This window comes from Pipistrellus kuhlii, unplaced genomic scaffold (genome assembly GCF_014108245.1).
Source record: "Pipistrellus kuhlii isolate mPipKuh1 unplaced genomic scaffold, mPipKuh1.p scaffold_m20_p_3, whole genome shotgun sequence".
Classification (NCBI taxonomy): domain Eukaryota; kingdom Metazoa; phylum Chordata; class Mammalia; order Chiroptera; family Vespertilionidae; genus Pipistrellus; species Pipistrellus kuhlii.
In genome coordinates this window covers 27,991,346-28,018,724 of record NW_023425529.1, presented here as the reverse complement: position 1 = coordinate 28,018,724, position 27,379 = coordinate 27,991,346, and the positions used below count along the sequence as shown (strand labels likewise).

The window sequence follows — 27,379 nt, the reverse complement described above, 5'->3', positions numbered from 1 at the left end:
CAGGTCCAAAGAAATCTCTCAAAAATTAATTGAAAGGCATACAAATTCACACACATACAACAGACAAAGCAAACCTGAACTGTGGCAGGCTCTCAGAATTCAAGAGTTCGATACCATTCTCCTTAAGGGAAAGAAAAGGGAAAAGTAGAAATAAGTCCAACAATTTGACATTTTCCATTCCAGAAAGGTGGTGTTAAGCAAACATTTTCATATAATTTTAAATGAACCTATATTTACTTAGCTCTTATCCTCTTGGAGAGGATATGGAAATGGGATTACACAGGGCAGATTGATAGCTACTTTCTCAAAGCTGTTCTTGCAAAAAAAAAAAAATCCTACTTGAAGTATACTTCCATGTCTAATATTTAAATAAAAGCTGACAAATTCTTGGGCAAAACAAATTCTAAACATAAAGGGCAGGTAGAGTTTGTTCCATGGACTTACTCCAAGTTTTCTTTAAACAGAACATTCTATGTGGACATAAAACATTTCTATTTATGGAGATATTGCTCAACCTAAAACTTTTGACCTGGTGATTTTAAGATGGTTCTCAATTTTCTAGCTTGACAGATCAGACACTTTAAACGGAATCAAATTCTCAAAGATCTGAAGGATTCCATCTAAGGCAGCACCTATTCTTAGGTGCTCAAATGGGCTTAACAAGTCCCTGCCTGCTTGGCCAAATGATCCCATTTGAACTTAGCCTCTATCAGGAGTTCCTAATTTGGAGGGAACTTTGGGACATTAGGGTTGGTGACTTCACGTATTCTATTTCAAAAAATACAGTAGAACATAGGTTTCTCTATAATAATAAGATTTTCTAATAAGCTTATTTTCATTATTATTTTATCTACTTAGGAAAGTAAATTCAAATTGAATAAAACTGAAATTATTTGGACATATCAAAAACCTGCACAGGTCCAGCCAGCATGGCTCAGTGGTTGAGTGTTGACCTATGAACCAGGAGGTCATGGTTCGATTCCTGGTTGAGTTACATGCCTGGCTGGCAGGCTTGGCCCCCAATAGGTGGTGTGTTTCTCTCTCTCTTCCTTTCTCCCTCTCCTTCTGAAATTAATTTTAAAAATACTTTCTTTAAAAGCTGTCTAAAAAAACAACACACCTGTAGACAATGTAAAAAATGGACACATTTATGGTATTCCATAATCAAACATAAAACATATTAACTGCCACAACCAACAATAAGTTTCAGTGGCAGGATACTGGGCATCATACACAGCAGTTAGAATCCATCCAAGATAGACCTGACGGTAGCCACAGAAAAAGTGAAGATCTAGCAAGAGTTTGCTGAGTATGTAGTTACCCAGTCTATAACAGCAGCTTACATCTATCTGTTGAGCACATTAAAATTTATAAAAACCCTTTTATGTATCATCTCATTTAATTTCCCAACAATCAGATGTAGTGGTGTTTTTTTTAAAATATATTTTATTGATTTTGTACAGAGAGGAAGGGAGAGAGATAGAGAGCTAGAAACATCGATGAGAGAGAGTCATCGATTAGCTGCCTCTTGCACACCCCCTACTGGGGATATGCCTGCAACCAAAGTACATGCCCTTGACCGGAATCGAACCTGGGACCCTTCAGTCCCCAAGCCGACGCTCTATCCATTGAGCCAAACCGGTCTTGGCAGATGTAGTGGGTTTTAACAAGAAAAGATTTACTTATTTCAGAAAGGAAAGTGAAGCCAATGAATAAATGAATTTCCCAGGAATATTCAGAATGATGGTGTCAGTATATAAACCCAGATCTAGCGTCCTTTCCCCTGTAAACAAAACTGTTTCCAATCCCTAGCTGGTTTGGCTCAGTAGATAATGTGTTGGCCTGCAGATTGGAGAGTCCCGGGTTTGATTCTGGTCAAGGGCATATACTTTGGTTGCAAGCTCTATCCCTGGCCCTGGCTGGGACACATGTGGGAGGCAACCAATTGATGTGTCTCTCTCACATCAATGTTTCTCTCTGTCTCCTCCCCTCCCTTCCACTCTCTCTAAGAAATCAATGGAAAAATATCCTTAGGTAAGGATTAATAACAACAACAACAACACACACACAGACACAAACACACACACACACACACACACACACACATACAAAAACCCACAAAAACTGTCTCTGATATACCATAACCCAGACTATTGGGGAAGCAAAGAATTCCTATTATTGTCTTAGATTGGCATATTATTTAAATAAAAATTTTTAAAATGTTCACCTCAAATGTTTAGAAAACTCCACAAACTTTGCAAAGCTAGACTTTATATCTAATTCTCCTACGTATTAATACTGAGGAATCCTCTCCCTTTTATTTCATTTCTTCTCTGCTTTAAATATCTTTGGGTCAGATTATATGGGTCAGACTAAAGCCCCTCATGACACAGTTTAATTCAACAACTATATCAAAGGCCCACTTTGTACTAGGAACAGTGCCACACAAAAACACAGTTCTTGTCTCAGGAGAGCTCATATGCCAGTCAGGAAGACAAATAGATAAAACAAACACTTCATATATTACAGGCAGCATTCCACAGAGGAAAGTAATATGCACAGAACAGGACAGAGTGGGGTAATATTTGAATTAAATTTTGTAGAGAAATTGTACCTTATACTCTGGGTAGTTAAATAATGATGGCTCTATCCTTAAAAATATTTTAATATATTGTATTAGTAATTACTATGAGCTTATTTAACTATATTCCAATAAGAAATAAAGCTATAAAGATAAAAAATAAACATCTTTCAGTTTAATTGCCAGTAAAGAATGATTCCTTGCCGGGACCGGTTTGGCTCAGTGGATAGAGCGTCGGCCTGCGGACTGAAAGGTCCCGGGTTCGATTCCGGGCAAGGGCATGTACCTTGGTTACGGGCACATCCCCAGTAGGGGGTGTGCAAGAGGCAGCTGATCGATGATTCTCTCTCATTGATGTTTCTAACTCTCTAATTCTCTCTTCCTCTCTGTGAAAAAATCAATAAAATATATTTTTTAAAAAATGATTCCTTAATAATAATAAAAATCAGGCCCTTTTCACACATCCTAACATATAAAAATTTGTTATGTGTAGCTTGAAATAACACTTATTATTGTGCTATAATTAACAATGTTTGTTACATGTAATAATAATTATATTGCACGAACTAAAAGTTAATTTAGTCAGAAAGAGACGTCTTATACCTAGTAGAGTCATGGATACTTACATTTGACTTTAAGAAGTATGAAAGAGAATGTAGTTATTTCCTACTTAATTAAAAAAGCTTCCAATATTGAAAGGAACCCACCATTTTGCACACTTTGATTTTCTAAAAAGTGAAATTATTTAGTGTCAAGATCATGAATACAGCAAAAATATAGTTTGTCTCCATCATATTACAAATGTCTCATTTGTCAGAACCTCTGCATAAACCTCATATGTGAAATATTTTAATAAGAAGTTTTTTGATAAACATAACATATACATTAATTAAATAAATAATAATTATGAGATTTTGGAGAAATGTCATATATTCAGTAGTCATATATCACTGCATTGTTTTGGAACAGTTATAAGGTAAGCAATTGGATATTGCTTCAATTTATAAATCTGTATAAATCTCACTGATCAGAAACAAAACAATATACAACATATCTAGATTTTCATAAATTTGGTCTACCAAAAATTTTTCCCTTTCTTACAAGAATAATCAGACAAAAGAAACTTTTTTTTCCCCCCCAAGTTTAGGGTTATCGTTAATGAAAGTTGGAGACCCAGCCCCTCAGGGTATCTGTGCATGTGGAGAGGGGGATGGGAGATAACTCAGCAAAAACTTTCCATAATTGTGCTCTTTTCTTCCAGCTTCAAAAGTCACCCCCATTCCAGCTAGCATCCTGGACCTCTAGGAAAATCTAACTCACACACAACCACTGTGAGACCTGGCAGAGTGTGAACAAGGTAATCTAATGGATAGATTAAAACCAAGGGAAAGAAATTGCCTAAAAGCAAGAAAAAGAAAGTTTGGATGAGAGACTTACTTACATAGAAGACTGGCTCAGGTCAATGAGTCCAAAACATGCTGAGAACATACACCAGGAAGAATGGTCTTCTGTCCCAGCCATTCAAATACCAACCTGATAACATTTGCATGCAAATCCATGGTTCAGCCCATTTGCCTTTGACAGTAAGAGTCTAATACAGGGTGGGGTAGCCATGGTACTCATGAAACAAAGTGAGACAGATTCTCCCAGGGGCTGGGTTAGCAAATGCAGGACACACATGTGCACACACACACACACACACATACACACACACACACACACATACACACACACCACACATCACACACACACACACACCTCAGCAGTATGGTATCAATATTTAGATAGAAAAATATGAACAATAAGAAATAACCTTTAAAATATTAGTAAGGGCAATGAATGAATAGATCTAGATAACCTCCCTCCCTCAGGTTATTTTATTTTTGCTCTTCTAAATGCTGTTACTTTATCTATAGATTTTTCTGATCAGAAACCCTCCCACTAATTCAAGTTACCATTTTTCACTATTATATCTATTTTAAACACTTGATGCTACTCAAATAAATTAATACGACTTTCTGAGGAAAACAAAAATTGAATAAAAGGCACTTAGATGGACTTATTTCATCCTAACTTAAAAAAAAAATAACTATTTTGGCTTGATTCAGTGTTAGTTTCATATTCTAAAAAAAGAAAGAATGTACAATGAGTGTCAAAAGATTGCAACTGCTGTAACCTAAACAAAACTAAATTGCCTCACAGGTGCTTGGTTTTTTGTTTTGTTTTGTTTTTCCAATTTCTAAATAAAAGGACACCACACCCTCTGATCTCCAGGACACACCCACCACTTTGAGGTTCCTTTATAATACAGTTATCAATCAACTTTGACATGTCTCTATTTTGCAACTAGCAGTGTTATTTATTCTCCAAGGTTATTAATGAATGCTACACCTATGCACAGCTTGAGAGAACTGGATGGACAATAGCCAGAAAATCTTCTGAGATAATTTTAAACGGATCCTGCCCTTTGCCTCACAAATCACCTCCTCCTAGTGACAGTGCCTCTTAAACAAAAACATATTATAACACAAAGGAGACCTCAAAGGGAAGCAAAACACACTATTTGGTGTATGTGATTTTTTTTTTTAACACCCAAAGGAAAAACAGAAAATCATTTTTATATCCTCTGACCTGGGACAAGATATCCTCTGAACTCCACACCGCTGATAATCTGATTCTGGATGACAGTTACAGCTAATTTCTGAGTGTTTACTATGAAGCATGCAGTACATTTGTTAGAGTGTCTTGGTGTAGTCAGATCTGAGATTGGAGTAGGTAGAGGGGAGAATCAGGTTAGTTCTCAGAAATTTTCACGAAACTTCTTAGTTCTTGAAGTGTTTGCAGACACATACAGATCCAGCTTTGCAAAGTTGTAGGAACCCTTTGGCTGCAATTCGGACTTAATGGTAGGAACAATAAAGAAGGAAAGGAAGATAGGCTCTAAGGAGAGACAAGTGGGCCCCAGAAAGAAATTGCCAAGAGTGAGGCAGAATTGAGGAAATGGACACTATGTACAGCTGAGTCTACTTCTGAGGGAGTAGAAATACTTGATTCAGTGGGAAGCCTGGCTCTGACCATTGTATCTACCAGCCCTACTGGGTGATTGACATGCCTTGAGAAGTAGAGGATAATTTTAAAAATGCATCACAAGGAGTCTACTCAACAAACACCACAGTAAGACCCTACTGTACAAGTGCTGAGACCATCTCTCTACTGACCAAGCAGAGATCACCAAAGACCCAACACAGAGTTGCAAGGAGGTGAGCAGAGGAGGAGGCAGGGCCTGTGGACAGTGTGCACAATAAGCAAAACAACTTTAGAGATTTGAGTGGTGACATTGACTGCCTTCTGTGCCCATCTCTCAGGAGGTGAAGGATCCCTCCCTAGGATGAAGTCTTTAGGACCTTGGGACATATTGGGATAGACCCCTATTCTTGAAAATGTTACAAAAGGCTTCCCATCCATCAGCAAGGGAAGAAATTGCATCAAGATTTGTCTTTTTCCAAAATAAGACCTACTTGGCATGTTTCCATGGACTTTTTAAGCCCCCTTTCCAAGTTCACAGCTAAAAAAGCAACAGAGCCAGTCTTCAGTCCAGCCCTACTTGATTCCAAAGCTTTTGCTAAGTGGCTAAAGATTTTAAGTCCTTATTTGGAAACGTTTCAAACAAATACAAAAGTAGAAGATTAACCTTTGTGTTCAATTATTTAGATTTAACAATATTTGACCTATGCCCAATCTTGTTTCACCCATATTGTGACCCACTAAACCCACCCCTACATTGTTTTGAAGCTAATCTAGGATATCACAGACATGACTTCCATAAATATTTCAGTTTGAATCTCTAAAAGAGAAGGACTGGAAATAATTGACTACCTTCTTTCCTCTTTCCACTAAAATATCCCAAATAAATAAATTTCCATGGGTCAATAAAGTACCTTTACCCTCCCCAAGAATGTCCCAAATTGTGCCCCAAATTATGGGATGTTCTTTTTAAGATATTAATCTCATGAGAGTCCTTTTCTAACCAAAGATCCTCCTATGATACTAATGTTCACCTTTTTTTTTTAAAGTATGTTTTTATTGATTTTTAGAGATAGAGGAAGGGAGAAGAATAGAGAGATATGAACATCAGTGAGAGAGAAACATCACCAATGGCTGCCTCCTGAACACCCAAACTGGGAATCAAGCCTGCAACTTGTGCATGTGTCTTGGACCAGGAATCGAACCAGTAATCTCTTGAATCCTGAGTTGATAACTCAACCTCTGAGCCACACTGGCTGGGCAATGGAAAGTTGTGTTTGTTTTTAATTGATTCTAGAGGAAGGGAGAGGGAGAGAGAGACATCAATGTGAGAGAGATGATGTTCACTTTTATCTTATACTGAACTTTCCAAATAAGAGGCTAAAATATAGCTTTCTCTATCAATATGGGGGAAGAACAAAAAATAAACCTCAAGCTCCAGCCAGTATGACTCAGTGGATAGAGTGTTGGCCCATGGACTGAAGGGTCTCAGGTTAGAATACAATCAAATACACATACCTCAGTTGCAGGCTCAATTCCCAGCCCAGTCAGGGTACACACAGGAGGCAACCAATCAATGTGTCTTTCTCACATCAATGTTTCTATCTTTCCCCTTCCCTTCCACTCTCTCTAAAAATCAATGGGAAAATATTCTTGGGAGAGGTTTATTTATTTATAAAAATAAATAAAATAAAATAAAATAAAATAAAATAAAATAAACCTCAAGTTCTCAGGAACACCAGTCTAAAAAAGTAAGTCAGAAAGCAATAGCGTTCACTCTCAGTATCTTAAATAGACCCTGAAGGAAGCACAAAAACTAGTAAATAAATGGGCATTCAATAATTATCAATGGGAAAGCCACTGTTCACCAAATTCATGTAGGAAGCTAGATGCACATTGGTCAGTGGCAAAACAAAGGCACTCTTCACCAACCTGGTAATCTACTACAAAAATAAATAGAAGAAAAGGAAGAATTATAATGGAACCAGAATATAGGTGACAATAGGGGAGAATAAAGAGTTAATGAGGTCTAAAATTACATATATTTTCCTGAGTGGGATAGTGGAGAAATGAATCAAAGCCTGAAAGACATAACTTTTCGTAGTTACACAGAAAAAGGACCAGGAAAAACCTGGTCTCTTGATTTCTAATGCATTATGATGTCCCCCTCAAGGAAGACCAGAGATGCTTACTGTGAAGATTCCTTCCTCCCATAAGACAGGATTTGTGGCATTGTTGGTTGCTGAAACAGGCCTTGACAGTTGAATATAATGTGAGAAATGGAAACGTGTGAATGTTTCCGATAAACAGCATAAACAGGTTTTGTGATATATTCTGACAAGACACACTATCTGGTTTGCCTGACATGTAGGGACAAATATAGGCAGTGATGAGGAAAGGACAAAAAGTTACGTTGTGATCAGATAAGACAGGGGCTCAAATGCCAGGTCAAGTTGAAGGCTCTCAAGAATAACAAAAATTCTTTAGTTTGAAGGCAAAGAGTGAAGAAAACACCATGATTTATGTTTAAGGGTCACTGGGATCAACACAGATTATAACCTTTATATATTTCATTCTAATACATTGTGCTTACTATTAATGCTTAGGAAAGCATTTTCTAAGGAGAGCTTTCCATTTGTTTAAGAAATGGGCGTGAAGGCACCAAGGGGTGAGAGGCAGGGATTTACTCAAGGGACAGGCATGAGGAAGTGAATTGTGCAGCGAACAGGCTGTGCAGATTCTTCCGTGGATCAGGAACCTGGAAACGGAATGATGAGAATTGGTGGTTAACAGCCACAACCTGCAGCTGACAGCCTCATACCTGGGACTGGAGAAGAAATGGCACAGAAGACAGCAGGAAAACCTTCAGGGAAACTATACACCCCACCCCCACCGCCCCCGCAGAGCGTTTGAAATGAGTTTCTATTATGATCTCTGTTACCTTCTATTTTTAAATAGATATCAATACCATAGAAAAAAAAACTCAGTCACAAATTCTAATGGGAGTAGATTGGGAGGTCCTTTTAGATGCCAGAATGTTTCTTAGCCAAAAAAGTACTTCCAAGGATACTACGAATAATTAGTATGATTGAAACGCCCAAATTCAGTGTTCTAAGAGGAGCAGTCAGAAAAAGCTTATCCTGTGAAGCAAGACAAACTTGAATTTGAATCCCATGTTTTCTGCTTACTACCGTGTTTCCCTGAAAATAAGACATCCTCCGAAAATAAGACCTAGCGCAACTTTGGGAGAAAAAATTAATATATTTAAGACACTGTCTTATTTTCAGGGAAACAGAGTAGTTGAGTAATCGTGGGCAACTTATTTAACCTCTCTAACATCACTGTGCCATCTATAAAAGTAGAGAATACCTAAGATCATAGTTACAGAGAGGATTAATAACATAACATGTGGAAATGCTTTCCTACGAAGTATCTAGTCTACAACTAATGTTTGTTTCTTCCTTCTTGGTGAAATCAGTTCCAGATATAAAGGAAATTACTAATAAACAAACATCCTGTAAGCTTCCCAAATATCCTATATGCTTCCAAGTTCAACTTCCTTTATTAAAACTTGTACAACTATTAATAGAAAAATAGATTCATTTCCTTTTTCTTTCTGTTTGTTTTTTTGTTTTTGTTTTTTGCTACTCACAACTCTGTGAATATATTGAAATGCATTTAATTGAATAATTTAAATTGGGGAATTGTTTAGTATATGAATGAATATGGGTACTAAGGAACAAACACAAAAGTGTCAGACACATACACTTAAAAAGAATGAGAACAACTTGTATAACATAGTAGTAAAAAGAAAAATAACCCCTTTTTTACAATGAGCAAAAGGTTTATTTAAATAGAGATATTTCTAAAGAAGACATGCAAATGGTCAACAATTACATAAAAGATGATCAACAGCATTTGTCATTAGAGAAATGCATATCAAAACCACAATGAGGTACCACTTTACAACCACTAAGCTAGTATAATCAGAAAAGACAGACAAGTGTTGACAAAGTTGTGGAGAAAATGAGAATCCTCATACACTGCTGTTGGGAATGTAAAATGATGTAGCCACTTTGGAAATCTGTTTTGCAATTCCTCAAAATTTTAAACAGAGTTACCATATGATGCAGCAATTCCACTCCTAGATATATACCCCAAAAGAACTGAGACCATAGGTTTGCACAAAAACATGTACACTATTGTTCACAGTAGCATTATTCACAATAGCCAAGAATTAGAAACAACCCAAGTGCCCACCAACTGGTTAATAGGCAAATAAAAGTGGCATATTCATACAGTGAAATATCATTCAGTTAAAGAAAAAGAATAAAATATTTATAAGAAAAATTGAACCTTGAAACATTATGCCAAGTGAAAGAAGCCAGGCACAACAGGTCACATTGCATGCTTTCATTTATATAAGACTAGAGGCCTGGAGCATATAATTCATACACTAGGGGTTGGGGGGGTTCCTCAGCCCAGCCTGTGCCCTCTCACAGTTTAGGAGCCCTTGGAGGATATGTCTGACTGATGGATTAGGCCCACTCCCTGCTGCCATGGAGGCGGGAGAGGCTCCCGCCATTGCCACGGCTGCGCTTGTTAGCTGTGAGCCTGGCTTCTGGCTGAGCAGCGCTCCCCCTATGGGAGTGCACTGACCACCAGAAGGCAACTTCTGCATTGAGCAATCTGGTGGTCATTCCACCATTCGATTTGCATATTACCCTTTTATTATATAGCATATCCAGAATAGGCAAACCTACAGAGACAGAAGTAGATAAGTGGTTGTCTAAAGATTAGAGTTTTTGGGAGGGGGAGTAATAAGGAGAGACTGTAAATAGGTTAATAGATAACTGTTAAAGTTTCTTGATGAGGTGAACAAATGTATTTAAATTTATCACAGTGATGGTTGCACAACTCTGTGAATATATTGAAATGTATTTAATTGAATAATTTAAATTGATGAATTGTTTAGTATATAAATGAATGTGGATTTTCAGACCCTGAAATAGAACCGTCTGCTCCATTTGATTGAAAAGCTCATGGAGCTTAGACTGTAGACCAAAGAAGAAGCTCAAGATACATTTTCATGTCCTGGGGAGCTCACCTAAGTGACCTTAGCCCTTTAGTGTTCTTCTCTTCTTGGGTGGAGAAGCACCGTTAGCACATTACTGCAGCAAATGTGATATTCTCTGGTTATTACTCTACTGTATGATTTTTTTACAAAGTACCAGCACTTCAAAGATCTAGCCTTGAGCTCAATTCTTAAAGTGTCAGTCGATGAAACCTGAGACTTCTTATTAGTCATTAGTAAATTTAAGTCCTAAACCAGCCTGCCTCTTAAACAAAAAGTTTAGCATGCTTCGTTAAAATTTTTTGATTATATATTCTTGAGTTTCTACTACAGAGTCATAGAAAAAAACACACACCAAATAACTGAATTTTAATTTCCTGCCTTCAAAGATTGACATTTTTTATGCATTTGAGCTTTGTGGTATAAGACTCATACTTGCTATAAGAGTATCCTTAATACAGTTGACCCTTGAACAACTCAGGGGTTAGGGGAGCCATCTACCTGCACAGATGAAAATACATAACTTAAGTCATTAGTATTTACAAAACACAAAACGAAATAAAAAATACACCCCCCCCAAAAAAAAAGAAAGAAAGAAAAATAAAGGAAAGATTAGCATAGAAAAGGACCAGGGTATAGTAGTCCTAAAAGTGAAGTTAAAATATAGTCCAATACTCACTTCCATACTTAGGTCTTCATTCATCCTGATGCAATTAGAAAGATCTGTTCCCGGGTAGGGGCCAATTGTAGGGCCTGGGAGCCTGGCAATAGAAAAATTTATTACTACAGGTGGGAAAATTGCACATTTCAGCAGCTACCAAACTACCATAGTTCCCCTTTACCCCGCCACCTCGGTTTCACCAAATTCCTATTTAAGTTCTATGGATTCATGGATTTCATAAGGTATAATGAAAGAGAGCTCCAACTGTCATTAGAGAGAGGTTATAAACTACAGAGAATCTAGCCAAAGATGAAAATGAAGAATTTGCAATTCAAAGTCTTGCTTCCTCACCCTCAATTCAGGAGAGACATGTCATTGGGGTGGATAGTGCCCATAAACTCCACTGCTGTTCCTGAGCTCTTCCTAGGAAAGGTCAGTCTGTTCACCGAGAAAGGTAATCGAGTACAGACGAGCTTCAGAGGAAGGTGTGTGAGAGAACAGGGATGGGTTCCGAAAGGCTGGAGAACCCTGAATGCCAAGGAATAAATGTGTGATCAACACCTGGCTAGGTGAACCTAGCAATGCATAGCATATTTCTGAACACTGAGGAACATTTTAGGCAGCCTAATTTTTTTGTCTCTTATCTTGCCAAGTGGATATTATGAAATTCAAAAGAACAAGAAAACTGCCCTTCAAGAAAACTACAGAGCCATTTTTGTTTTTAAAACTGTCAATGTTCAGAAAGTTAGAGAATTTTATACAAGAAAAGTTCCACAATAAAGATGTTACTATCTCAGGATATGAAAACCTAAGTGATTAAAAGGTTAGGCAACAGGAACAGGTGGCCCAAGAAGAGGAGGGTAGGTATATTTGGTATATTTTGCTCTTTTAACTTACTTGTGTGTTCTAGTCACATCCAAAGCACCATCCTCTATTTTTCCACATTTGGGCCTTTGACCTGAAGCATGGACTTGGTTAGCTATACATGAGAAAGGTGTCAGTGACGGTCTTAGGGTCAGTGTAAGACTATCCAGATGCAAGGCATCTGTAGCAGAACAGAAAAGAAAACAAATTTACTTTTGGTTTAAACTAATATGTATGTTTTCTTCCTCTCTCTTGAAATGGGAACCATTTCTGAAAAAGCAGAAGTCAATTCAATTCTATTAACACTTGAACATAACCCTCCCTTCCCTTGATGTGTCATTATACAGGGTAGAAATGCCAAGTGTTTGTTTGTTTTTTAAAGCAGGGAAAAAGAGGTGGGGTGGGTTCAGAAAACCCTTGTCTACTAAGCAACTAGGGGGGGGTCAAGGACCTGCAGCCAGAGGGCAAAATCCAGCCAGCTGTCTGTTTTTGTAAATAAAGTTTTACTGAAACACGGTCACACCCATTCATTCAGTATTGTCCATGGCTGCTGTGTTGAGTAGTTGCTACAGAAACCATATGGCATGTGAAACCTAAAATATTTACTATGTGGCCCTTTACAGAAATAATTTACTATCCCTAAAGAGAAAAGACATTGTGGTTGGAACCTGTCAGAGTAACAGACAGTTTTTGTTTTTGTTTGTCTTAATGACTACAGGAAATAGGAAAAAATATATAGGCTTTGGAATCAACCAACATTTTTTAGTTCAACTACTAATTATCTATCACATACCAGTTGTGTGATCTTGGATATATAAGCAAACCACTCTGAGCTTCAGTTTACTTACATATAAAGTGACACATGAGCTTAGGCTGATTAGTAACTCAATGTTTCTTATCTTCAAAATGGGAATTAAATTAGCATCTACCTCTAAGGGATGTGGTGAGAAGGAAATCGGTTAATAAACATGCGAAGAGCAGAAAACTGTGCTGTCCAGGTTGTTGTGTCGCTGTTATCACTGAGTTAATGTCAGTAAAATCACCTCTAGCACTGATCACTGTCCGACACCAAATGGCGATTCCATTGGTAGTGGCAGTAGTTTTCCTTTCCGTACTTGAGATGACCTACAAATCACTTCCTTTTCCTTCATCCTTAAGTTTATTTTGATAATCATCCTATTTTGCCATTTCCAAACTAGCCATTAACTTTTGCTTTAAACACAACCAGGTTGTGATCAGAGATGTCACTACTTTGAGCATTTCCCAAGATAAAGCTTTTTTTTTTTTCCTTTAGCCTAGCAATGAGCAGTGGTCCTCAGTTTAACCCACAACCTGCTCCACACTTAGATTCTACTGTGTCCCTATCCAACTCCTCTTTGTCCAAAATGACTTGTCCAGATTTGACTCTTCTTCAAGCACTTAGGAATTTGCATTCTTTGGGCTTGCATTCTTCCTCATTCATTGTCCCCAGTTGAAATAGTTTTCCCACGAGTCTTACTTTTCTAAATGCAACCCATATTTCAAGGCCTGGTTCAACTCTCTTTTCTTTTAGGGAGCCTTCTCTGAGCCCAGGTCTTATCTCACCAATAATCTGTGAGCTATATTAGGACTTATTATCAATTATACATAATATGGTGCCTTCTGAAATGTAAGTTGATGGACTAAATTCAGGGATAAGTATCCAAATATTCAGCAACTCTTCCTATACAAATAGAAATGTGATTACTTTCCTTTCTAAAATAACCCTAACCCAGCTCTGTCTGATAAGGTTTGGGAGAGGGGCTACCCAGGCTTACCGAGCAGGGGTGTGTACCAGCATGTACGTTTGAAGGTCAGGGGAGTCTTATGTATTCTTGCTTCTTGACCACTAGATTGTTTATGGCAACACTGCTTCTGAAAAGAAAATCAAGTAATATTAGCTATCTAAAGTAGTGCAACATAACACTTTATAATCTACTCTCTTCATCTCCAAAGGTAGAAAGAATATAACTGGTCTCAAATAACCCTGCAAGAGAAATCAGGAAGCAAATTAAGGATGCCCAGTAACAAAGCTTTCATGACTTTGACCAAAGAGGATACTCTATGCATAAAGTATAATTGTTATTAAAAACCACAGTTCCATAACATAATTAATTCTCTTGTCTTTTTGAGGCAGCTTTGATGGACCTAGAGATTATTATGCTAAGTGAAATAAGTGAGTCAGAGAAAGACAAATATCACATGATCTCACTCATATGAACAAAAAGGTCCAGAGACATGGAAGCATGCAACAGACTGACAGATCTCAGAGGGAAGGATGGGGGGGGAAGAGATTAACCAAAAAATTTATATGCGTAACCCAGGGACACAGACAGTAGTGCAGTGAAGGCCTGGGGTGTGTGGGAGGCTGGCAGAGGGGGCAACGCAGGGGAAAATGGGGGACATCTATAATACCCTCAACAATAGAAATAAATTTTTCAAAATCACAGGTAAATAACTTTTAACAGAATGCTAATATAATCAATTCCCCATAACTGACACTTTCATATAAACAAAGGCTTTGAGGAAAGAGGTATGAGTGAAGGACAAGCTTAGTTATATAATTCTTCACAATACTACAATAAAAATATTTAAGCATCACCTTTTTTAGGGTCTACCGGGATTGTGTTCATGAACATGATCAAGAAAATAAATAGGTTTCCATCTGCGGTATAGAGTTCTAGGTCTTTTAATATATACTGGACTTAATTTTCTATTTTGGCATAGAGTTGATTCACAATGGCACTTACATTGTTTCAAGAAGCTTAAACTTACCAGTTGTTCTTGAAGATGTTGGTGAATTGTATCTGTCCAGGACAAAGGATCATAATGAGGAAATTCCTCATCTAAACAGCTCTGTAAAGAGAAAATTGTGGAGTGTTGTCAAAGACAGAATGGTGAAAGAGTCAAAGATAAAGAACATATTAGACTTAAGAGAGAGAATGCTACCTGAGGAGGGTGGAAATGACCAGTTCTTTATTGTGTGTTTTACTTTAAGAAAACAAGTTTGTAATTGTTAACCTCTCATTGCCAATTTCTCCATTACTAAAGAAATAAAGGCCAAAGGTCAGGAACAGAAAAACTGATTGGTCACTGAAATCTTTAGGTAGAGGCCAAAAAAGCTTGTTAGAAGACCTAACTCAGAATAGTAAAAATGGTGTCTATGAAAATTATATAGCAATAGAATCATGGCCTTAGTCCAAGAGGTAGCTACGTATCTATTATAGTTATGTTATAATAGAAAACTTTACTGGTGTTCTTAAAATGATTAAAGCATATTTAGATATGGAGGTTTTTCCAGTTTAACTTATTGCAGGGGCTTTTTAGGAACTCTGCCTAGCTTAATCTCCCACATGAATAAATCTTTTTTCCTGCTTAACCAGATGTGCCTACCTTATGGTCTGGAAACAGATACATGTGAATATCACCCTTCTCTCCTCCCTCCTCCAGTTCCTTATGTTTTTCATTTAGGAACAAAAAGAAGAAATTCACCAAGTGTCATAAGGAAAAGAAACACATTAAACTCCCCCATAGATATCTTGAGATATCTAGACAGGAGTTGAAAGCTTAATTCCCACAGGAGAAAAAAAGAGACAGTAACCATCAAATCCCATTCAAGTGTGTCATAAAGGAGTTGTCTGAGACTGAAAACTGGCCTTTTCTAACACAATAAGTTCGAAATGCCTACTCTTTGGAAATGCAATTAGCTTGCCTCCAACAAGCCATTCATTAATGCGAGCTCTTCCCTCTTGTTTTGCTAACCATGTTCAGTGCATAAGACAACAAAATCCACCATTTTCTTCTAAGTTGGTTACTTAATTTTATGATTAAAATTACTATCCATTATAAATTAGCTTTGGAACCTTGCACAGTTTGTACATCATTCCCACACTAAACACATATTATAAAGGTTTGTTTTATTTTCTTTCTTTCTTTCTTTCTTTCTTTCTTTCTTTCTTTCTTTCTTTCTTTCTTTCTTTCTTTCTCTTTCTTTCTTTCTTTCTTTCTTTTTTTTTTTTTTTTTTACCTGAAACAAGAAGCCATGGAGTTGTCCTTGGATTAACTTCTTTCTTAGTGACTTGATTGTTGCTGTAAAGAGAATTCATAGCCAGTTTAATATTTCAATTCATTTTCCCTTAATTTATTTCATAAACCTTTAACAGCCTTAAACAGCAGGGGGTGGGAGGGGGTGGAGGAAAGGCAAGAGAAAATTAGGAGTTCTGAGAGTGGCCTTCCCAACTGGCAACTTGTGAAAACAAAGCAACAGGAGAACAAAGCAGGAGGGAGCAGCAAAACCATTACCACCATCGGGTATTTAAACTTGACCTTGACAGATGCAAGTGAATTGTCTTCTAGATGTGAGTCTTAGGTTATTCAATCTTAAAATGGGAATACAACTTAGAGGTCATTCCCTGCCAATATGGAAATCCTTTCCACTAAGCCTGTGCTTGAGCTGTAAGGATGGGAGCCCTAGAAATAAGGCCTAGAATGCCGGAGTCCTACAAGCAGGTCTGAGATCATAGGAGCACTGATGCCCAGAGGATTTAAGTGATAACTGGTTATTCATGGAACTGAAATCAGACTCACAGTTCAATGCTGAATTCACCGCACTTTTTGTGAAATTAAAAATATGTGTCTGCTTAACTAAAATCTGCTTTTCAATAACTTCCAAATTCTCATCTCTAGAATAATGGAAATGAAAAAAAAAATACTATTTAACTTATTGAACTACATAGTAACATATTTCTTGTATGTTAATCTATACTCTTTGGAGATATAGCCGAGATCAGAAAATAGGCCCAAAGTTTTTGAACAACCAAAATAGAAGTTGATATCCATGCCTTTTCTTCATGTGGGAATACCTCACACTTCCACTCAGAAAGTGAGCTTTGAATTTATACATAATTCTCACAAACTGACTGTGTTCTCAGCCCACAGATGATTAAAAACAAAAATTAAATGAGGGTAGGAAGCTCTGTTAGATGGAGGCCTATTAATAGTTACCATTATTATTTTTTTAAAAACATCACTAACAGCTAAGAAAATTAGCAGCAGCTACTCTGGTGTCCAAAACACATCTTAAATTAAGTAAAAAACGTTTGATATTGCAATAGCCTGAAAATATTCTGAGCCATGAAAACAATGCTAATATATGTAAAAAATAAATACATAAGCTAATTAAAAGTCTTTAATTATGTATAAATTTACCCATGTAAAATTCTATTTTGTATGAGTATTTTTTAAAAATAATTTCTCAACTAAGCTTGAGATAGTGTTACTAGCCCCACTAAGAAGAAAGTGTATATTTTAAAACTATCTATATTTAAAAGCTAAGTGTCCTTCCTTCTTTCCTTCCGACCAGTAGCTATGATGAGCACTAACCACCAGGGTGCAGATGCTCAATCCAGGAGCTGCCATGACACACACTGGCCATTTAAAAATAACTGGCATCAAGAAACTGGCACCGACAAACCAACACTCGGCTTTTCCCAAGTGAGACCCAGCCCCTGTCACCACCCTGGAGCACCCCCTTCCAAATCACAGCAAATGCTGCCAAGATCCCATGGCACAAAATGCGGCCCACAGCCCAGCACTGGGTAACGATATCATATAGCAAAGGCAGACTTCCTCTTCCTAGTGATTAGTCTCCTGGTGTATCTTCAGGCCAGGTGTATCTTTATAGCCAGGTGCAAACATTTTAAAGTTCAACCAAATGTCTGTGAAGCATTTTCCCGTGCCTTATCTCATTTGATTCTCACAGAAGTCCTGGAATAAGTAGATAGGACACTCAGTAGAATCCTATTTTCTTTTCATTAGCAAAACAAGGGAGATTTAGAAAGTTTAGAAACTTGACCTGACTGAAAAGAAGTAAGAAATGGTGGACCTTGAAAATGACTTCAGGTTTTCTCACTGTGCAGAATATAGTCAAACACTGCAGCAGTTAAATATTTTACCCTTTTTTTCTACCTGCATGATCTTCAATAATAATCTGCTTTATGTTGATATTTACTGCTGTATTGCTGACCATTACCTAAAAGAGAAGTTGGGGTGCTTTCCCGGGCTGGCAAAAGTTTAGCTAAATCAGAAAGCAGATCTAATTAAGCAAGTTTATTCTCTCTATATAAAAGGCTAAACTGACTTGCGCATGCATGATACATATAAAGCTCTCACTGGTGCCAATCACACGCATGTGTTTTGATCTGTCATTGTTAATTGTCAATTTGGTTGACACTTCTATTATAGAGAAAGGCAAATAGCAGTATTAAAATATTTCTTCTAATTAATTTCCTTTCAATGTACATGAATCCATGCACCAGGAGATTAGTTTCTAACATATTTGAATCATTTAAACTTTTAAAAAATTCTTAATACTTAGAACTCTAATAAATATTCAATTTTTAAATATTCTCTGTGTCAACTATATTAAGAAATAAGGTGCCATCCTCCTCTTGACCTACATCTAAACAGCAACCAAAGCTTTCAGAAGTGGCTGGGAACATTATGTTTCTGAAGGTTGTATATCTCCAAAAACACTGTCTTTGAATTTCCAAATTAAGCTTGTTTCAGAAGAAATAACAAGTTAGTATAAGACTGTCTAAATTGCCCATCTGCTTTCCTGCGAGGCAATCTTGGGTTTTAGAAACAGTCCATCTCCAAACATTCAAATTGTAAACCTTATTTCAACAGATGCTTTGTGCAACGTGTAGCAACTATTTCCATATGTTTCACAAGGCAAAACAAGCTGGCTTATGACCCTAATTTGCATTCACCTTTGCGTTCTCCTTCATGTATCTGGAGCTGGACCTGCCATGTCTCTAGGACATTTTAGGCTTCATATGGAAGCAAGAAAAAATGGGCACTGCACCCCCTGCTGTTGCCATCTGTGCTGTAGGCTGGGACCAGGTGTCTTGGATACATTGCCTTTGGAAGAAGCTGAGATAAAATGGTTTTCTAAATGACTGTGCAATGAGGCTTTCAGGCAAAGGCCTGCAATTAATTGACTGTTTAAAACCAAAACCATAATATTAGAGCTGAAATAATTTTAGCTATCAATTATGGTTGACTTTTAGGGAGTTAAGGACTTTTATTACAATATATGTTACCTCATGTTCAATAAAATTGTGCATTAAAAATATCAGGGTTCATTGAAAACTACAATGATTTACAAGACATATATCTGTCAAAGGACTTACATGTGTTATGTAAAAAAATCCTGCAACTGCAGCACAATAACAAAAGGACAAATGTATTAATTTGAAAATGGGCAATGCCCAGCTGGTGTTGCTCAGTGGTTTAGTGTCCTTGTATGCACCATAGAGGTCACCCGTTCGATTCCCAGTCAGGGTATATGCCCAGGTTGTGACCTCAATCCCCGGTAGGGGACATGCAGGAGGCAGCCAATCGATGAGATGATGTTTCTATCTTTCTATCCCTCTCCTTTCTTCTCTTTCTAATTCAATAAAAATCTATATATTTTTTTAAATAGGCAAAAGACTTAGATACTTCATAAAGAAGATACAGCCAACCAGCCTAACAAATGAAAACCACAATGAGACACTCAGAAGAGTGAGGAAATTGTCAGTCTTTTGATTGACACCACCAAATGCTGGAGCTGTGGATCACCTCGAACTCCCACACATTGCTGGTGGGAGTGTGAAATGCTATAAACGCTATTGATGACTGCTTAGCAGTTTTTTGAAAAGTTAAGAATTCACACCTACACTATGACCTAGGTTAAATAAAAACATATGTCTAGCCCTAGCTTGTTAGGCTCAGTGGATAGAGCATCAGCCTGCAGACTGAAGGGGCCCAGTTTTGATTCTGGTCAAGGGCACAGACACAGATTGCGGGCTCTATTCCCAGGAGGGGGGGCGGGTATTAAGGGGGCAGCCGATCAATGATTCTCTCTCATCACTGATGTTTCTATCTCTCTCCCTCTCCCTTCCTCTCCACAATCAATAAAAATATATTTTTAAAAATACACGTCCACACAAAGACCCATTCATGAATATTCATAGCATCTTTCTCTGTAACAACCAAAAAAACTGTATAATTTAGATGTCCAAATAGGAAAAAAAAAATTATGGAATGTTCATACAGAGACTTACAACTAAGCCATGAAGAAGGCATACCACTGATAAACACAACATGGATAAATATTATGCTGAGGGAGAGTAGGCAGGCATATACAAAGTACTTACTGTATAACTCAATTCCAGAATAGGCTGAACTAACCCGTCAGTGACAGAGATCAGGTGAGTGGTAGCTCCTTGTGGTGGTGAAGGTGGGAATGCGGGAGGAGGGAGGGTTGACTGGCAAGCGCACAGGAGAGCTTTCTGAGGTTATAGAAATCCTGTGTTTTCATGTGCATTTGTCAAACTGGTTGCACAGTAAAGTTAAGATCTGAACTTTTTATGGTATGTGCATTATTCATCCACAAAAAATAATTTTAAAACTAGAACAAGAACAAAAATAGCAGGGTTGATGAGTTTGAGGTAGGGAGAAATCAGAGCACTCACAAACACAGTCACTGAGTTATTAGTACCCAGGAAGTAACTTAGGTCACTGAGACGTGCATGGGAAAATGGCCAAAGACTGCAACACAGGATACCAGATACTGTTGAGCCGGTGCTGGCAGGTGCTAATAAAATGCTGATGGACACTGACAACATCTTGCCATACTAGCAGTCAGCAGCTGTGCATAGCTGCAGGTTGCCCAGGACCAAACCAGAGACGGTTGGACCTACATTACCACCATTTGTCCACCCACCAGAACTGAAATGTCATGGCTGACATGTACACATAAGGAACTGTTTGACATTGAAATTGGGACTCAAAAGAACTGTTGGCCCAGAGAGAAACTCACTAAAGACTGATTCGTTTGCTTCTCAGCATAATCATTATTTTTAAAAATATATATTTTATTGATTTTTTACAGAGAGGAAGAGAGAGGGATAGAGAGTTAGAAACATCGATGAGAGAGAAACATCGATCAGCTGCCTCTTGCACATACCTCACTGGGGATGTGCCCACAACCAAGGTACATGCCCTTGACCGGAATCGAACCCGGGACCTTTCAGTCCGTAGGCTGACGCTCTATCCACTGAGCCAAACCGGTTTCGGCAGCATAATCATTATTGCTTGTCTCATTTTCAGTTCTTACAAGTGTATTTCTAGTATCACATGATCTCACTCATCTAGGGGAATAGTGAACAACATAAACTGATGAACAAAAACAGACCCGGAGACAGGGAAGCATCTATCAGACTGTCAAATCTCAGAGGGAAGGTAGGGGAGGGTGGAGGTAAGGGGGAGAGACCAACCAAAGGACTTGTATGCATGCATATAAGCCTAACCAGTGGTCATGGACAACAGAGGGGTGGGGGCATGCGTGGGAAGGGGTTTGGGATAGGAATGGGGGGATGAGGACAAATATGTGATACCTTAATCAATAAAGAAATTATAAAAAATTGCTGATGGCAGTGGGACTCTGAGGCAGGGCGGCTGCAAAAGTGAATACAGTCAGCCACAAGCCAGTGCCCCGCAAGGCAGGGGCATTGCTTCTCTGGGGAGCGAGGCTCAGGAGCAGACACTTGTTTTGAATATTCTTAAAAGACGGCAGAAAGGGCTCCTGCTGCCTGCCAGCAGCCAAGGAAGGTCATAGTTCTATTCCTTCCAACCAGATCTTATTCCCAGGGAAATGGTGAGTACAACAATCTAACTTCAATAGTAAACGAACATGCCACTACCCATCTGCCAATCATGAATGAGGCAATTAACATGACAGGAATATGCCCTGCAGAACAGACTGCACCAAGTCTGACCAAGCACTAGTGACTGTTTCACATTTGTTATGTGACTTATAAATGAGAACTGCTGCATTTTCTGGAAGAGGACACTGAGGCTCTGAGAGGTAATGTTATTTTCCCAACTCTCTCCAGGTTCTCTTTGGCAGGAGTTTAACGTCAAATCCCATGCTCTTAATCATTAAGTTATGCTGTTCCCTAGGTTACTTCATCATACCAGCACCCTTCATTTGGGAAAATTTAGGACTCCATCCCATTCGAAGTGTTGAGAGAGCTATATCTGACTTTGGTTTTCTCCTTGGCTCACATTTCAACACCTGTCCTAAAGCCATGGTTGGCAAACTGCAGCTCTCGAGCCACATGCGGCTCTTTGGCCCCTTGAGTGTGGCTCTTCCACAAAATACCACGATCTGATATTTTGAGAGACAATTTTAGGGGAAGTAGTGTTAGAAGAAGTTTAAAAAATTTGGCTCTCAAAAGAAACTTCAATTGCTGTACTGTTGATATTTGGCTCTGTTGACTAATGAGTTTGCCGACCACTGTCCTAAAGTGTCTCCTTCACCTGAATGCCCCATCTCTTGTCTCATTTCCCTCTTGAACTACCTGCTGAGGTCTCACCTTTCATCCCTGTGCAAAGTTGTAAGCCTGTTGTCTGTCCCATATCTCATGACCTCCATGCTAAGAATAGCAAGCTAGAAGAGTTTCCAGTGAGATAATCTAGAATGAAAGCCTTCTCTAAACTATACAGTTCGTACATTGACACTGTTCAAAAAAAGAGTTATAATAAACAAAACCTTCTCAGGCTCTCTCCCCAAGGAAATATTCTTGATTTCTAACGGTAATTCTCTCGTTGTCTATTAAATGAATGACTCAATGATCATTTCATGTTAGATAGGAAAGAAAAAAAAAGGATGAATAGTAAAGAGGTTATGGTTTAGATTAGATCAATCAGTGTATGTTTCATGTTAGATTCACCCTAGTAGGTTGAGTGCACACCCTGGATCTAAGATATTTTTATTCCCTTTTTAAAGTAAACATCAATCTACTCATCCAGTATTGGCCTTGTAACAGATACTTAGGTACACGCAAAGGTAAAAAGCAGAAGAAAACATATAAGTAACCATTTAAGAAGTTTAGCAGTTCTAATGGCACAGTTCATGGAGGCAAGCACTTATGCTGGTTATGTCGCAAATCAGTCCAGTCCTGGTGGCAAACTGAAAAGTTGAACAATATTATTCATTAAAGCACTAAGTTCAGAATCTATAGTCAAATGGCATAAACAGTTTCCTAGTTCCAGTTTGTGACCACTGTCACTGCCCTGAGCGGATGCACAAAACAACAGAATCCCCACACCATTTGCTAGTGAGCCCTTCTTAGATGGAACAGCAAGGAGTTGCTTTAAATACGTAATGGCTTTATTAAGTTAACCAGGAAGTTTCAGAAGGACCAATGGATTTCAATATTTTTATTTTCTGACCCAGAATTTAAATGTTGACTCAGAACTCAAACAACATGTGGTGGTAGCGGTCATGGGAGAAGGTGCGAGGATGCTTGTGTGGTCACCATCTTACCTCCATGACATTTGTCCAATATGTCTGGGAAGCCTGCTCTATAGAACTTGTCAAAGTATCTACTACCTAAGTTTCCCTCTTCTTGCAAAGGTTGATTTTTAAACGAATTATTAGGAAGACCTTCAAAAGCAAATGGTTGTAAGAGTATAATCTTAACATGTTTGCCTTCTTTATGTAACAAAAAGTACAGTTAAATAGAGAGATTCCTAAAGCCCAGCAGGTTGTGGGCATCTAGGGACATAAAGGAGACATCCACCCTACTTTATCCATCCCAAAGGAAATGCATGCATTCAACTCAGGGCAGCTGGGTTGAATAGTTTAATTATTTTAATAATATTTGGACCAATTATCTCCTGAGGATAAACTAGGAAGACAGTAGTAAGTTCATAATATCAGGAATGTATATTGTTTGAGATAAGTTACAAAAGTTGACTTCCAAGAAGAAATCATGGGAGCTTGGGAGGAGTGATAAATTCTTAATTTTATAAAATATGGGGGTGGTGGTGTATAGTATCGATTTAATCAAAAGATAAATATAACTGAACCAAAAGACTAGTCCTTTTAGCCTAGTGTCCAAAGCAAACACATCATAAATCAGATTTGATCATTGTTCATGCCTTCAACATGAACACTTCTAATCCTAAAAGGACCTTCTTTGCGGCCCTCTGGGCAATATTAAAATAACACACAGATTGTGTCATTCAAAGCAAGCCTTATGTTGTGTGACAGAGTGAAATAACGTAATCCAGTACTTAGAGTTATTAAAAGCTAGCAAGTTCTCCAGGTTTAAAAATGCTAATAAAATGTTGCATAACCACTGCTACTTTAAAACTAGCTAGTTCCTTTAAACTCTTATCTCAGATAACAATAGAAAGGGTACAAGGAATCCAAAATAAACACATCTGAGGCGTTCCATCTTAGGCTTGCCTTACGCTTATAGTTTGTTGTTTATTATCCAAACCAATAGCTTCCTATAAAAAGAACGTTTATACTTAGAACAAGAAGCTGGCTGAACAAAAGCAATTGTCCGACACATGGTCAAATAAATAAGCTTTATATGTTTATGATGGCTTCCCCCCCCCCCCCCCACATTTTTAGAATAACATAAACTTATAAATAATCTGACTTCTGCAATTTGACAGTTATCTTCTCACCTAAATCCTTAGTCAACACTTACCCCCACTTTTAGGTAATAGAGAAAGACGAAAAAATATTCTAACTTGTAAAGCAAAAATATAGATGTAAAGAATACATTTTAAAAGAAGGCCCACACATATTTAATATTTTAACGCACATTAAATTCATAAGTACTTTGTCCAAATCTTAAATAACCGCTTTAAAGAAAACAGAGAGTAAGGGTCTTTCCTACCACACGATGGGTCCAAACTAGCTCATAAAACCAGGGCAGAATCCATAAACAATATGCAGGTTCAAATATCCCAGGCAAACAAGATCCCGCCCCCCTTGTTTACTTTTACAGATATTGAGAAGTTTCATTTGATTTTTAAAGCATTAACAGTCCCAGACAAATTTAGCAACCGAAAGGAAAGCCAGTGGTGAAAGCAATCGACCTCGCTACCAGGCAAATGCCTCCGAACGCCCACAGGACGCCTTCTGAAACCATTTCATTGTCATACATGCCTCACTAATACAGCAGCTCTCATCTCTAAAAATGGCTGCAGTCTTTTCCCCCCACCTCAGAGGGGACGAAACGGGCCCATCGCAAATATTTGCTACTCACTTTTCGGTTTCCTTGTCTTCTGCTCCAGGGCCTGGCAAGTGCACACTAGCTCGGTATTTATAGTCTGGAGACTCAGTTGTTCTGAAATTGCTTCCTCCAATGGATGCAGCGAAGACTTCGCCTCTTCCCTGGCACAGTGGGCTGTGCCCTCTCGGTCCTCACCCTGGAGGCATACAGTTAATACTGGATTTTTCACACTGTGTCCCGGAAAGAAAGCAATTGAGCGCACGCTCTTATGCACAGGAAACTGCAAATGTTGCTTTTGTTCTCAGGGAAGTGATAAGCCTCCACTGAACTTCTGCAATTCTGTGTTTGCATGGGCTCCGTGTGCCCGAGCTCTATCCACAGCCCTAACAGTCCTGCTCTGTCAAGTTGCCTCCTTCTGCAGAGTTGCCTCCTTCTGCAGCAGACTGTTGACACCGCCTCTTTTACAACGCCCCCTTTACTTCCTCCGCACACTGCTAGTCTCCAGGGACTGAACTTCACAGTTCCTCTTTGGTGTTTTTTTTTCTCTCTCTGTTGTTGTTCCTTCTCCATTTTTATCTCATGGTTTTAAGGACAGCTGAGGAGGCTTCCCCTAAGTATAATATAGTCAAAGGCCGCCCTACCTGCTCCTCTGCATCCTCTAGCCGTTGGCTGGCTTCCTGGACCTTCTTCCTGAGGATGGCTTCCTGGTGGACAGCATCTTCTTGCAGTTGTTTGATGGCTTCTAGTTGTTTCTGCCTGGAGTTAAAAAAAAAAAAAAAAAAAAAAAAAAAAAAAAAAAAAAAGTCCAAACCACAAGCTGTCAGTGACATTTCAACCAAGAGTCACCCCTGGGAAGTTGTGACAAATACAGACTTCATGCATTTCCTCAGAGATCAGAGGCAAAAGTGAAAGTGTTTTCATTCATACAAGTGCTTCTCCAATATGGAATTGAACTAAAGCCATCGCATTGATCACTTAGCCTGATGCCCTCGCTGGACAGACCAGGGCGTGTAGTTTCCTATTTTACATTAGAATATTCAGTTCCCCACAAGCTGCATTCACAAGGAGGTCACAGGGGCAGGTGCAATACTGACACAGCACAGCTAGCTTTTGCAGAAAAAAAAAAGTGAGTGAAGGAGGAAAAAGAGAAGAAATGGAAACTTTATCACGTCCTTAGCCTTTCTCTTTAAAAGTTGCCAATCATGGTAGAAATATGTGCCCTGAGGACAGGAAGGGCACTCCCAAGCATAGTCAAAAGCCAACAGTTCCTATTTCCCCTGCAGTCTTCTCTTTCTGAAGCCCTTCCCCTCCCTTTCTTCCTCACCCCACCTCTTAGTGTTGCTATGTTACCCCTCTTTGGGATCTGACCTTAATTCTCAAAATTCATCAAAATGCTTCTACTCTCTTTTAACAGAGGAGATTATTTGAAGTATGCTATGCATCAACATATCAATGAGTATCTGGAAACAACTTGACCTGAATAAGGATTTTAGCTCAAAGGGATGACAAACTTTGGGAGTTTCAAAGCAGAGAGGGAAGCATTGTCAAGTTTAGGCCTTTTGTGTGCCTCTTCAAATGTTAACACACAGCCAGAATCCCATTGAGTGTTGTCCTAAATCCTGTCCATTACAAAAAGGACCACACAAGGCTGGGTAAGAATGTTTTACCATCACAGTAAACCAGCAAAGGAAACCCTAAACAAAATTAAAACCATCTGAACACATATTCTACCAAGATTGTACAATAGCTTATAGTCAGAGTGTTCTTTTCTTAAATCGTGGTGAGAACGTTTAACATGAGATTTACTCTTCTAACACAGTTTTAAATATATAACACAGAGTTAACTATATGCACAATGTTATACAGTAGATCTCTACAACTTTCTCATCCTTTGTAACTAAAACTATACCCATTGAAGAATTGCAACTCCCCATTTCTTTCTCCCCTGACCTCTGGAGACCACCATTCTACTCTCTGCTTCTATTGGTTTGATAATTTTTAATACCTCATTTAAGTGTAATCATGCAGTTTGTCCTTGTGTAACTGATTTATTTCACTTAGCATAATGTCCT

At 38.3% G+C, this 27,379-nt stretch overlaps 1 protein-coding gene across 1 annotated transcript in view; it reads right to left on the bottom strand.

The window, feature by feature from the left end:
• Positions 1-27,379, bottom strand: part of IRAG2 (inositol 1,4,5-triphosphate receptor associated 2) — an 83,321-nt gene that overhangs the window by 20,775 nt on the left and 35,167 nt on the right. The window contains exons 15-22 of the mRNA XM_036455507.1: positions 25,949-26,063; positions 25,341-25,503; positions 16,250-16,311; positions 14,998-15,078; positions 14,001-14,097; positions 12,238-12,385; positions 11,359-11,440; positions 75-121 (exon numbers count right to left, since the gene is read on the bottom strand). Coding sequence (XP_036311400.1) covers positions 75-121; positions 11,359-11,440; positions 12,238-12,385; positions 14,001-14,097; positions 14,998-15,078; positions 16,250-16,311; positions 25,341-25,503; positions 25,949-26,063 — 795 coding nt within the window. The remainder of the gene's footprint in view (positions 1-74; positions 122-11,358; positions 11,441-12,237; positions 12,386-14,000; positions 14,098-14,997; positions 15,079-16,249; positions 16,312-25,340; positions 25,504-25,948; positions 26,064-27,379) is intronic.